Source organism: Vicia villosa, linkage group LG1 (genome assembly GCF_029867415.1).
Source record: "Vicia villosa cultivar HV-30 ecotype Madison, WI linkage group LG1, Vvil1.0, whole genome shotgun sequence".
In the NCBI taxonomy this organism is placed as follows: Eukaryota; Viridiplantae; Streptophyta; class Magnoliopsida; order Fabales; family Fabaceae; genus Vicia; species Vicia villosa.
Window position 1 is genome coordinate 145,033,079 of NC_081180.1, and position 12,511 is coordinate 145,045,589.

A 12,511-nucleotide genomic window follows, 5' to 3' on the forward strand; every position below is an offset into this window, starting at 1 on the left:
TCTGATATCATATAAGGATGTGACACCCTGAAGTTTCACCGGAGGTAACTAGGTCCAACACTCTAGTCACTAGGAGTTGGGGTACTCCGTGCCTCATATGGTACCATATGAATAGGATAATCATGAAACATGGTATTCATAACTCGGTGTCCAATAGCCGGAGGAACAGAATGTGATGAGTCTTTAGGAATAAGCTGCATATAGCCGAACTGCCTCATGATGCGCCCAAGCAGATGAGGATACATCAAACGTGAATCGCAATTCAACCAACCCAAGTAGAAGGCAATGTCTTTTAAAATTAATATGAAGAAGAGATATTTTTCATTTTATTTTCATGGTTGACCTCTCCATCACTTACATGTCTAGAAGTATGGTTCAAATATAGACACAACATAGATAAGTCATACGAGCCTTCTCTAACTCCCTTCAGAGCCTCAGATGCCTCGTGTGAGGTTTTGGATGCCTCATGGGCATCAATAGGTAACACTTATCTCCCATAAAATGACGTAGTCGGAGATGCACGAGCCCTAGATCTTGACCCCATAGAAGTCGACGCCTGTGCAACGTCTGGGCTAGAAGAAATGATCAGGCTGAAAACAATATATATGCCTGGGAGGATTCCTTCTGAATCGATGCATATTGCACAACTCTATCGTGCCTCAATCTATCTTGCCTATCAGCCATAATGCATAAAAGAAAACACACAACCATTAGACACATGAAACATATAAATTCTAAAAATCCATCTCCGATTTATGACAAATACGTTGTAATTTTATGAAGATGCATTTCCGCAATATTCTGCAATTCAGGGCTCGTCAATGACAGACATGCAGTTCAACCCAACAACCAAAATAATGCATTTTTCAATAAAACCTATCAAACACATTGTTAATGTAAATAACGTATCTAAATTACTTATTAGATAACCTAATGCTCAATTTTTACATTAACAATCATGACAATTATGACTGAAATTGATATTGAATGAGCTCTTTAATCGTTTTGACATTGATAAAAAAAGGTTTAGAAGTATCTTGAATGATTTTGAATGAATGTGACTTTAGAGATGACAGTTCTTTTTGAAAGGCCAACAGAAAAAATTATATTAACCACATGGCATAAGAGATGCCAAAATAAGAAAAGTTCCTGCTAACTAACAGGAGTCCAACACACCAATACTAGAAAAAACATATTGCAAAAGCTAAAACTCCTACATACTTGGACTTATAACTCAGTACAACCAAAGTAAAACCAATACAACTAACAACTTGCTGTATCTATTTTCTTCATAGAAACACCAACAGACTGTCCAAAATGAGAGTTAAACGAGTTTGAAAATATAACTAGTCAGAGATCCGTGCTGTCGCTCGGGTGCATTAATTGTTGTGTAGTTTTTTTGAACGATACAAAAAATGTGAAGTAAAAAAGTTTGACCAAATTGCATATATAAAATGGAAATTAATTATTTATTAAAAAAATTTACCAATAAAATATTAGTAGTATAAAAATTAGGTTCTGAGTTAAAATAATAATTCACAAAAAAAAAACAATGTCCAACTAAATTGGTTACACATTAACATGAGTTTGGTGATAAGGTTTCTATAATGACCAATGCAGGTATAAATTAAATTATATTAGAACATTCATACAAAAGGAAAATTAATTTCACATTAAATGTGATGTTAAATAATTACACATTAAATGTCATTAAAAATTTGCTAAAAATGATAAAGGCATAAATCCAAAATCTATGCCTTTTTAATGATGAGTTGACAAAGACCCCGTTTAACTTATCTTTAAAATAATACTTTTTTTTTTAACATAGTTTTACTCTATACTTCAATTCATATGATGACAACTCACGTGTTTCTAGAGTGAGAAAGTCTGGCTTCTCTCTAGAAACTTAGTGTGCCCTTTCCCACCCTCTTTCATTTTGAGCTGGTGGTTTCTTTCACCAGTGGCTGTTCGTCTGGTTTTTGTCCCCAAACTTTTGGCTCTCTCTCCTCTTGTAGGAGTTGCAATAGTTGTGCATCTGTGTGTGCTTTATTTCCATCTCTTTGTTATCTCGAGTCATGGAAAAGTGGAGAAACATCCCTTTGTCTAAGGAGGAGGAGGAAGGAGTAACGGCGGCGGTGGACGAAGTGTGTGATGAGGAGGTTTTCCAACGAACGCTTGTTGGGAAACTTTGGACAGAGAGAAACTTCAACACGCGAGCCTTCACCAGCACCATGATTGAGGCGTGGAAGCTGAGAAATCCTGTTGAGATCCAAGAACTGAGTAAAAACTTATTTTTATTCAAGTTTGCAACAAAAAGGGATCTCGAGAATGTACTCAAAAATGGACCGTGGAGCTTCGATCACAACCTGCTAGTTCTGGAACGTGTCTCAGGCGAAGAACAACCCTCAGATCTTAACATGCATTTTGTAGTGTTTTGGGTTAGGATCTATGAGCTTCCCCTCATGCTCAGATCTGAAACGATGGCGTGGAAAATTGGAGGAATCCTAGGAACATTTGAAGAAATGGATCAGAAGGACGCTCATCGGAACGGGAGGTTTCTCAGAATCAAAGTGAAGATGGATTTGAAGCTGCCTCTGAAAAGAGGAACCGTGGTGAAATTCAAAGAAAAGAAACTGAGGGTCCATTTCAAGTACAAGAGGTTACCAAATTTTTGTTTCGCTTGTGGTAGGCTTGGACATCAATTAAAAGATTGTGAGGCGTTGGAGGGTTTGGGAGAAGAGGGATTCGAAGAGCTGGATGAACAAGACTTGTCCTTTGGGCTGTGGCTCAGGGCTTCCCCTTTGCCAAAAGCGATAGAAGAACAAAAGAGAAAGGAGTCAAGTTCAAGTACTTGCAGCAAGAGTCTCTTTAATGTCTCTTCAAGCCATAGCAGATGCGGTAACAAAGGGAAAGATAAAGGAGGCGAGGAGGTAGAACAACAACATGGAGGAAACGGCTCCTCAAAGGAGACCCAAGAGGTGCAAAAGAAAGACAAGGTGGATAATATGCGAGAAATCGAATCGGTAGCAGAATCCCTAGGAGCTGTGGAGATCTCCAACAAGATCAACTTGAGTTCTGGAAAACAAAGGGTGGAGACAGATACTGTGGAGGGAGATTCAATTCCAAAGAAGAGGAAGTGGATTAGAAAGAAGCCGGTGAAGAAGGTGGGGCCGGTTTGTGTAGTAGAAAAGGGGGGAGAATCTGGGAAACGTCAACTATTTGAGATTCCAATTACGAAGGGGTCGGTGGAGGAGATGGGGCAGGTAATTAAGAAAAGGAAACAACCAGTGGCGGTGGAAGGAAGTGCTTCTCAAAAACAAGAGGTGGTGTTGGAAGACCAACACTGCCTAACCCAATGAAACTCCCAAGTTGGAACTGCAGGGGGTTAGGGAATCCCCGTGCAGTTCGAGCCTTGTCAAGGCTCCTTCGTTTGGAAAATCCCGATTTGGTGTTTTTAATGGAAACTAGACTCACAGGTCAAGAGTGTTTGAGAATAAAGGAAAGAAGTGGATTTCATTGCTTACATGCTGTTGATTGTAGGGGTATGGGGAAGGATAGAGCTGGAGGGTTGCTCCTTTTGTGGAATGATGATACAAATTTCACCATGACTTCGTTCTCTAATATTCACATTGTTGGTTCTGTTGCTGCTAAAGATGATAGGAGTGCGTGGGATCTTGCAGGGATCTATGGCTTCCCGGACGAACAAAATAAAAGGAGGACCTGGAGTTTGATTAGAGAGTTGGCTAGAGGGGCGGGAGATCATTTTATTGTTTTTGGGGACTTAAATGATATGCTCCAAGAGGGTGAGAAAACTGGGGGTTCTTCTAGGTCTCCAAGTCAACTTTCATGGGGCAGGGAGGTAGTTCATTCATGTGGCTTGATAGACCTTGGTTTTGAGGGTTACCCTTATACGTGGTCAAACGGCAGGATGGAGGAAGCAAACATTCAGTGTAGACTTGACAGAGCCTTAGCCTCCAGGAATTTTGTTGACATGTTTTCCCCAATGCGTGTTATTCATCTTCCTCGCTTTGGGTCTGATCATGCAGCCATAAGAATTGACCTTGATGTCCTTCCTGAGGAGTTAAACTCAAGCCATGAATTCATCTTTCGGTTCGAAGAGGCGTGGAAAAAAGATCCTACATGTGAGACTGCTATCAAAAGGTGCTGGGATACGGGTGGAAATAACGGAATCCAGAAAATCAAATCTCTCCAAATTCTGGGAGAGACCTTTAAGGAGTATCGATCCGGGGCTGTAAAGAAAGAACTCAACAGAATTAAAGGGAGGCTTAAGGAGGTGAGCAATTGGGATTCAGGGGAGCACGATGTCAGGATATATAAAGCTCTTGAGAAACAAAGGGACTCCATTCAAAAGACTGAAGAAATTATTTGGAGGCAGAGGAGCCGTGCGGTTTGGCTTCAAGCAGGTGATAAAAACACAAAGTTCTTCCATGGGAAAGCCTCTCAAAGGCGCAGAACTAATCGGATACAGAAACTGCAGGATCATAGAGGGGTGTGGTGGAGAGGGGAGAAGCACTGTGAAAGGATTCTTAAAGACTATTTTGCTAATATTTTCAAAAGTTCTCAGCCGGAAAACATCGAAACTATATGCGACATTGTGCGGGGTAAGCTTAAGGCTGACCAAATAGATTATTGTGCAGCGCAGTTTACAGCAGAAGAGGTGGAGCTAGCTTTGTCTCAGATGCATCCCCTAAAAGCCCCAGGGCCGGATGGGTTACCATCACTCTTTTTCCAAAAATTCTGGCATGTGGTGGGTGAGGATGTGAAACATCTGGTGCTGGGTGTTCTCAATAACAGTCAAGGAGTGGAGGAGATCAATAGAACTTTCATCGCTCTCATCCCGAAAGTCAAAAATTCGGCGTCACCAAAGGAGTTCAGGCCTATTAGCTTATGCAATGTGGTCATGAAGTTGGTAACTAAGACAATTGCAAACAGAGTGAAGCAAGTCCTTCCTGATATCGTTGACGAGGAGCAAAGTGCATTTGTTAAAGGTAGATTGATCACTGACAACGCTTTGATTGCCCTCGAATGCTTTCATTGGATGAAGAAGAAAAGGAAAGGCAAGAAAGGAGCAATGGCGGTTAAACTTGATATGGCCAAAGCTTACGATAGAATGGAGTGGGGTTTTGTGGTGGGGGTCTTACGGTCCATGGGATTTCCTTCGAACCTGGTTAACCTTATATCCAATTGTATAACTACTGTCACTTACCAGGTTCTAATCAATGGGAAAGCTTCTGGTGTGATCAAACCGGACAGGGGTCTCCGTCAAGGAGACCCCCTCTCACCTTACTTATTTGTGTTGTGTGTTGATGTTTTGTCAGGTATGCTCAAGAAGGAGGTGCGGGAAGCTCAAATTCACGGTATCCAGGTCGCTAGAAAGGCTCCCGTTATCACTCATCTCCTCTTTGCGGATGATAGCCTGCTTTTTGCGAGAGCGTCGTGTACTGAAGCTCCAAAGATAATGGACATCCTTAAAAGATACGAGTCTTTGTCGGGACAAATGGTCAATCTTGATAAATCAGAGGTTTCCTTTAGTCGAAATGTACCAGAAGCAGACAAACAGATGATCCGTAACAGGATGGGGGTAAAGACGGTGGAAGCTCATTCAAGATGCCTAGGGTTGCCGGCTCTGTTTGGTCGTTCAAAGAAGCTCGTGTTTTCTCAAGTCATCAATAGGGTGTGGAGGAAGGTGAAGGGGTGGAAGGAGAAGACAATGTCTCGTGTTGGAAAAGAGGTTCTAATCAAGGCAGTGGCCCAAGCAATTCCTACGTATGTTATGGGGTGTTTCAAACTTCCGGAGGAATGCTGCAAGGAAATTGAGTCATTGCTGGCCAGATTCTGGTGGGGCTCCTCGGCGGATGACAACAAAATCCACTGGTTGAGTTGGCCTAAGATGACAAAAGCTAAGGGAGCTGGTGGTATGGGATTCAGGGGGATAGGAGATTTCAATGTCAGCCTATTGGGGAAACAATTCTGGAGATTACAGATGGGCAATTCTTCGTTACTGGAGAGGGTCTTTAAAATCAGATACTACCCTCGCACTCCGATTGGTGAAGCTAAGTTGGGCTACGCGCCTAGTTATGCGTGGAGAAGTATTTTTGGTGCAAAGGAGCTTATTGATATGGGATCCAGATGGAGAATTAGGGCAGGGGACCAGGTTAATATTCTTCGGGACAATTGGATTCCTGGAGCTGCGGCGTCTAAAGTTTTAGGGCCGGTCCATGGTATTTCAGCTGAAGCCACTGTTAGCTATCTCATAGATGAAGATTTGCGTTGCTGGAAGCAGGACTTAATCAAGGATTGCTTCTCTCCGATGGTGTGTGATCAAATTCTGAGCATCCCATTATCGTGGCGGAACATGGAGGACAAATTAATTTGGTATCTTGAGAAAGATGGAGAATTCTCTGTTAAGTCTGCCTACCACCTCCTACGTTCTAAATGTGACGCTGCGATTCTAGGCCCCTTTAGCCACTCTCAGAATCTGGTGTGGAAGCGTATCTGGCAGGCACCCGTGCACAATAGAGTCAGGAATTTCCTGTGGCGCACTGCCAAGGATATTCTGCCCACGAGAGCAAATTTGCATAAGAGAAAGGTAAATTTAGCACCAGAATGTCCTCTACGCCACTCCCATTTGGAATCTTCAAATCATCTTTTTCTCCATTGCAATGTAAGCAAACAGGTTTGGTTATTATCACCCCTTGGCCTTCGAATCCCTCCCTCTTCTGACCTAATTTCCTGGCTAGATAAGATGCTGAACAGTGGAGACCCCTATGTGTCTCAATTGTTTAGTGTCATTCTGTGGAAAATCTGGTTCTATAGAAACAGGGTGATCTTCAAAAAAGAGGCTTTCGTGCCCCACAAGGTTGTTCATGAATCCATGGATTGGATTCAAGAGTACAATGTTTCCAACCCACCCAAAGGTGTGCACCGGTTGGCAGCTGTAGGTGACGATTACGGAAACACAAATTCTGGATTTACATCGGTTTATGTGGACGCGGGCTATTTCGAAGATGGCACTGTCGCCATGGGTTGTGTAATGAAGGGGGCTGATAAAGGAGTGTTCTTTTATTCTACAAAGAAGCAATCGATGAATGTGGATCCATCAATTGCGGAGGCCTTAGCTTTGCGCTGGACCTTAAAGATTGCTGTGGAGCTTAGCATTAAACAGGCAGTCTTTTTCTCGGATGCGTTGTCAGTGGTTGATTGTCTTAATCGTATTTCTTTTAGTGTTGTTATGGATCCAATCATTGGTGACTGTTTAGATCTTCTTAACTGTTTTTCTTCTGCTATTTGTGTGTATGTTAGCAGGGTGTACAACACTGATGCACACAACTTAGTTAGTATTGGGCACAGAATGGGATCTAGGACCTGGCTAGGCCTACCATCTTCTGTTTCCCCTGTTGTAACTTTTCCTTCTTAGTAATGGAATTGTCTTTGAATAAAAAATAATAATAATAAAATAATACATTTTTGATTTATATCTTCAAAATGGGTATAGATATAGTTATTGGTTTTCCAATATTGACTTCTACTTTTTTTTTGATAAGCAATATATATTAATAACATAACAGAGTACAAGGGGTACTCGACCCAGAAACAGGAATACGCTCAACAAAACTTATACAACATTGATCGAAACTAAGGGAGCTTGGTACCAGTTATAGAATGGTGAAACCTTTTCCCCTGACGAACCAACCGCTTGCCAAATCCACGATGTCACTTTGATATTTGTAGTAACGTCGTCTATTGCAAGGACGCCTTCGTTGAATATGATTTTGTTTCTCGTATTCCATATTGTCCATACCGTTGCCAAACCTATATTACACACCTTCTTCTTTATTGACCCTCCCTTTTAGAGCTAAACAAAATTGTTCTAGGTGATAAACACCTTCCATTAACAACATATTTTGTAATCCCAGCCAAGCAAAAATGCCTCTCCAAACCTTTAAAGAAACACCACATTTGAATAGCAAGTGGCTAAGATCTTCTATGTCTTCCATACATAACACGCACCATTTGTCTTGGTTATTGTTAATAATTCCCCTCTTGACTAATTGGTCTTTGGATGGTAATCTACTATGCAAAACACGCCAACCAAACACTTTGATTTTCGAGGGCACATGAGATTTCCAGAAGTTATTCAAAAAATCTATTACCTTAGTGTCAACCGCTACCTCCAAATCGCGATCCCGAATGACAGAATAGGCACTTTTTATTGTAAAAATACCATCACTGTTGCACCACCAACGGACTGCATCAGTGCTGGCTGAATAAGGGTGGATGGGAGCCAGCAACTCCGTTAATTCGAAAGCTTTGATGATCACTTCAGGATTGTCCAACGACACATCGCCTTCCACGTGAAAGTCCCACCTCCAAACACCCTCCTACCAGTAGCCCATATCAATCACTTTTCCTTCTGGCCTATGCGATAAACCAAACAGAATAGGAAACAATGATTTCAATAGATCCCCCTGAGCCACCTGTTATACCAGAACAGAAATAACTTTCCACATCCTAACTTGAAACTTATGTTGCCTGTAAAACAATCAAAAGCGTTAGATTTGGATGTGCTAGCCGTTAACATGTCCTTCCACCAAGCCGAATCTTTCCTTCTCAGTTTAACGTCTGAACCCAATAAATCAACCTGGATGAAATCACCATATTTAGCTTCTAGAATTTTTCTCCATAATGAACCATTCTCCTTCAAAACCTCCACTTCCACTTGCAAAGTAAAGCCTTGTTGAAATAGCCAATGTGTTTGACCCCCAAACCACCTTCCTCTTTGGGTTTGAATCGTAATTATATCCTTGATGATTTTTTACGGGTGCTTTGAAGAACGACATTGTGCAAATGGGAATGCTCGAAAGAACCGAATTGAGAAGAGTTACTCTTCCGCCAATTCACAGCAGGCGCGCCTTCCAAACAGATAGCTTCTTCTTAAGGCTGCTCACCACACCACTCTAAGAAGCACACCTTCTTGGATTTGAACCAACCATAATGCCCAGGAACTTGAATGGTAAAACGTCTCTACAGCATGTTAAGAATTGAGATGCACTTTCCATGAAGCTTTCCTGAAGATTCATTCCATAAATCTTGCTTTTACTAAAATTCACCTTCAGCCCCGATATCAGTTCAAAACCTATGAAAATTGTCTTAACAGTCCACAGATTTTGCCAATAGCCACTACCCACAATTACCGTGTCGTTAGCAAATTGTAATATCCTAACACTAAGATCGTTGTTGACTCTATAGCCTTCAAACTTCCCAACCTCAGCCGCCTTTTTGAACATTACTGCAAGACCTTCTGCCACGAGGGTGAAAAGAAACGGCGACAATGGATCGCCTTGTCTATAGCCTTCGAACTTCATGACTGCTACTTGATAATACGGAATAAGATAGGCATATCATATCGCATCGATTAGGTATAGAGTATTATATATGTTTATTGCACTATTTGTTAAAATATGTTCTAGTTTAAAGCATACAATATTTAAGTCTATTAAATTAACTTATTTAATAAAAAAAATTTAAGTCTATTAAATTAACTTATTTAAATAAATATGAATAAATTTAATATGATTATATTTATATTTTATATTTTTAATCAAAATTTAAAAATAAAATTAATTATTATAAAAAAAATTTATGAAAATAAAATGAAAAAAATCTTATTGTTACATAAATTATTAGTATAAAAGATCTCGAATACAAATAGTATAAAAAAATTATGCTATTAGATAATCAATCAATTTAAATAAATATATTTAATCTCATTAATTTTTAATTTTTTAATCTATTTAAATATTAATTTGATTGCTTTATATATATATATATATATATATATATATATATATATATATATATATATATATATATATATATATATATATATATATATTACCTTTTTATTTTTAAAACACAATTACTTTTATAATAATTTTATAGTTTAAAACACAATTATTTTTTCAAAAAGGTTGTAGTTGTACAAAAAAATGCAATAAAATCATTTTTTTTTGTTAGGTTTCTCAAGCTATTACATGCCACCTTCAATCTGCCACAACATAGTTTATCTAAATCTTGCAGATTGAAAAAATAAGCACAGAAAATAAAATGTTGCTATCCTAAAACTAAAACTATAAACTAAACAATTCTAAAGATATTATATAGCAACAATAATATTTAAGAAACAAAGCAAAAGAGTTATGAACTATGAACAGCATTACAACATCATCTCAATTATGTAACAATGTGTGCTCACAATCTGAGTATTTTTCATATCAATTTCATTCTTCATAGCAGGAACTTTCCATCTCATCAAAGGCTTCTCTTTTCTCCTCTCATGAACGTCCCAAGCTTCAGAAAGATAAAGTCTTTGAATCACAGACACATCACCAACATCATCTTTTGAATGCATACAAGTGGGCATCCATTAGGTCAGCTCATATTTCTATTTACATGAAAAACAATTTTTAAAAAGTAAAAATCAATGAAATCAACATGGGGAACATGCAAAAGTATTCAGTTAAATTTTGTTTTATACTACTGATATGATTCTCAAACACAACTAGTATCCATGTAGAGATCTTCAAACCTTGTTCAGATTGAGATCGAAACTGATGCTTGTACATGCACACAGGAAAGTGTATAGCTTCAATGGCATATTTTCCAGCTTTTCCGCGCCTAAAATTTTCTTGATATGCATGTCGAGTAGCATTATTATCCTCAAACATAGCATGTTCAAGTTGGTCATAGAGTGTATCGTTTACTCCATCATCCTGCTAGTGTTCAATCACATCACTAAACAAAAAATCAAAACCAATAAGTCATTGAACTTAGTGTTAACTGAGTATCCAAAACATGTTAATATCATATAGTATCCAAACATTTGTTTCAAGAATGCAAAGAAATTATCTACATCAAATATGTCTTATAACTCACTGCCATATCAAAGTAACAGAAAAAAGAACACTCAAATTAACAAATCAAGATGATAATCATAATTGGAGACTTGGAGATGCTTATGATACGACAATAACAATGTGAAAACCCTTGGATCATCCCAGAAAGACGATTTATCGAGCTCTGGAACTATGAGAGTGACATTTAAATGTCTTGCAACAACAACCATGTCGCATATCTGTTGAAAAATAGAATCAAACCTAATGCGCTCTTATAAGTTTCTCGATTATAGCAAAGGTGGTTAATGTTAAGTACTTGGAACTCACTGCTGCTCACATTTGGTTGAGTCCTCCATTGCAAGAAACCATAAGATAACCATTATTCTTATAAATCCCTGATGAAAAGAATTATCGAATTCAGCTGATAGCCAATTAATCACAATTAATCAGTTCAAAATAATCAATAACACTTAAGGTACATCAAACATAACATTTAAACTGAATACAACCAATACTAAGTACCAACATTTAGCTATCAGTGGCACTTCATAACTTAATTGCAAAAATATTCTCTACCATTATGTTAGGACCATAATCACAACTTATAACTACTGTTATATTAAAAAGAAAGTTAGACTTAGTAGTGTGTCCAATTATTGTTTGGTTATCATTTTAGTTTGAAGATCTTATTCGACTCATGCCTGATATGAAGTGAAACATCATTGTTACATCTCTAGCCTAAATGTATAATACGTTAATGCTGCTATAAGTTTAGCTAACTGTTTGCTACTACATCAAATGAAAATAACAAAGAAACTAATCAAAGACATTCAATGACCACTCACATTAGCTCAGTCAATTCAACACAAGACTTGAGAGAAGTGTCAATACCTTGAAGCTGACAATGAGAAAGGGAATGCTAGAACCAGATAAGGTATTATGAGAAATCAAAATACAATACTAAAATAACTAATGAGCCCTAAAAGTCCATATCAGATTGAGGCATTCTTTACCTTTGTGATGGAATTTACCTTCTTCAGAGCATCACCAATTGTACGAATAGGATTCTTGGATTAGGGGTGTGCAAAATATCTAGTTGTGATGCTCAAATCCATAACCAAATCTAAACCATTTTTAAATATTCGGATATAATTGAATGGTTATTAACCGGTTTAATTATTAATGCTTTGGTTATCCATTCATATAATCCGGATATAATTAAATGGTTATTAACCGGTTAAATTATTTTGAATTCGGTATAATCCAGTTATTATCCAAATCCAAATATATTAATTAAAATAAATTAGTTTTTTGAAAGAAAGAAAAATCCGTAAAAATAATTTTAAAACAGGATTTTTAAAAATAATCAGTTATATAATCATAACCAAATTTATAACCGATTTTATAACTAATTTTGATTAAAATATGATTATGATTATAAATTCAAACTATTTAAATAGTTTTAAAATGATTATGATTTGGTTTTTAAAAATAACCATGCACACCACTATCCTGGATATAACTACATAAGTTAGAGTTATTTAAAGTATTCAAACTGATATTATTTGGCTCAAAACAAATTGCATTTCAAACTT

At 37.9% G+C, this 12,511-nt stretch overlaps 1 protein-coding gene and 1 long non-coding RNA gene across 2 annotated transcripts; one reads left to right on the forward strand and one right to left on the reverse strand.

Moving 5' to 3' along the window:
- The first annotated feature begins 2,075 nt into the window (after positions 1-2,075).
- On the forward strand, positions 2,076-3,359 carry LOC131656565 (uncharacterized). Its single transcript, XM_058926260.1, has one exon. The coding sequence runs from the start codon at positions 2,076-2,078 to the stop codon at positions 3,357-3,359; it is 1,284 nt and encodes a 427-aa protein (XP_058782243.1).
- A 6,835-nt stretch (positions 3,360-10,194) lies between these two features.
- Positions 10,195-12,277, reverse strand: LOC131618757 (uncharacterized). The gene is made up of 2 exons (XR_009288914.1): positions 10,610-12,277; positions 10,195-10,465 (listed from the first exon to the last, which is right to left on the reverse strand). It is a non-coding gene; the product is annotated as an uncharacterized LOC131618757 (long non-coding RNA).
- Between the last annotated feature and the right edge of the window lie 234 nt (positions 12,278-12,511).

Coding starts and splice junctions, on each gene's coding strand:
- LOC131656565 (XM_058926260.1), top strand. CDS start 2,076: ATGGAAAAGTGGAGAAACATCCCTTTGTCTAAGGAGGAGGAGGAAGGA.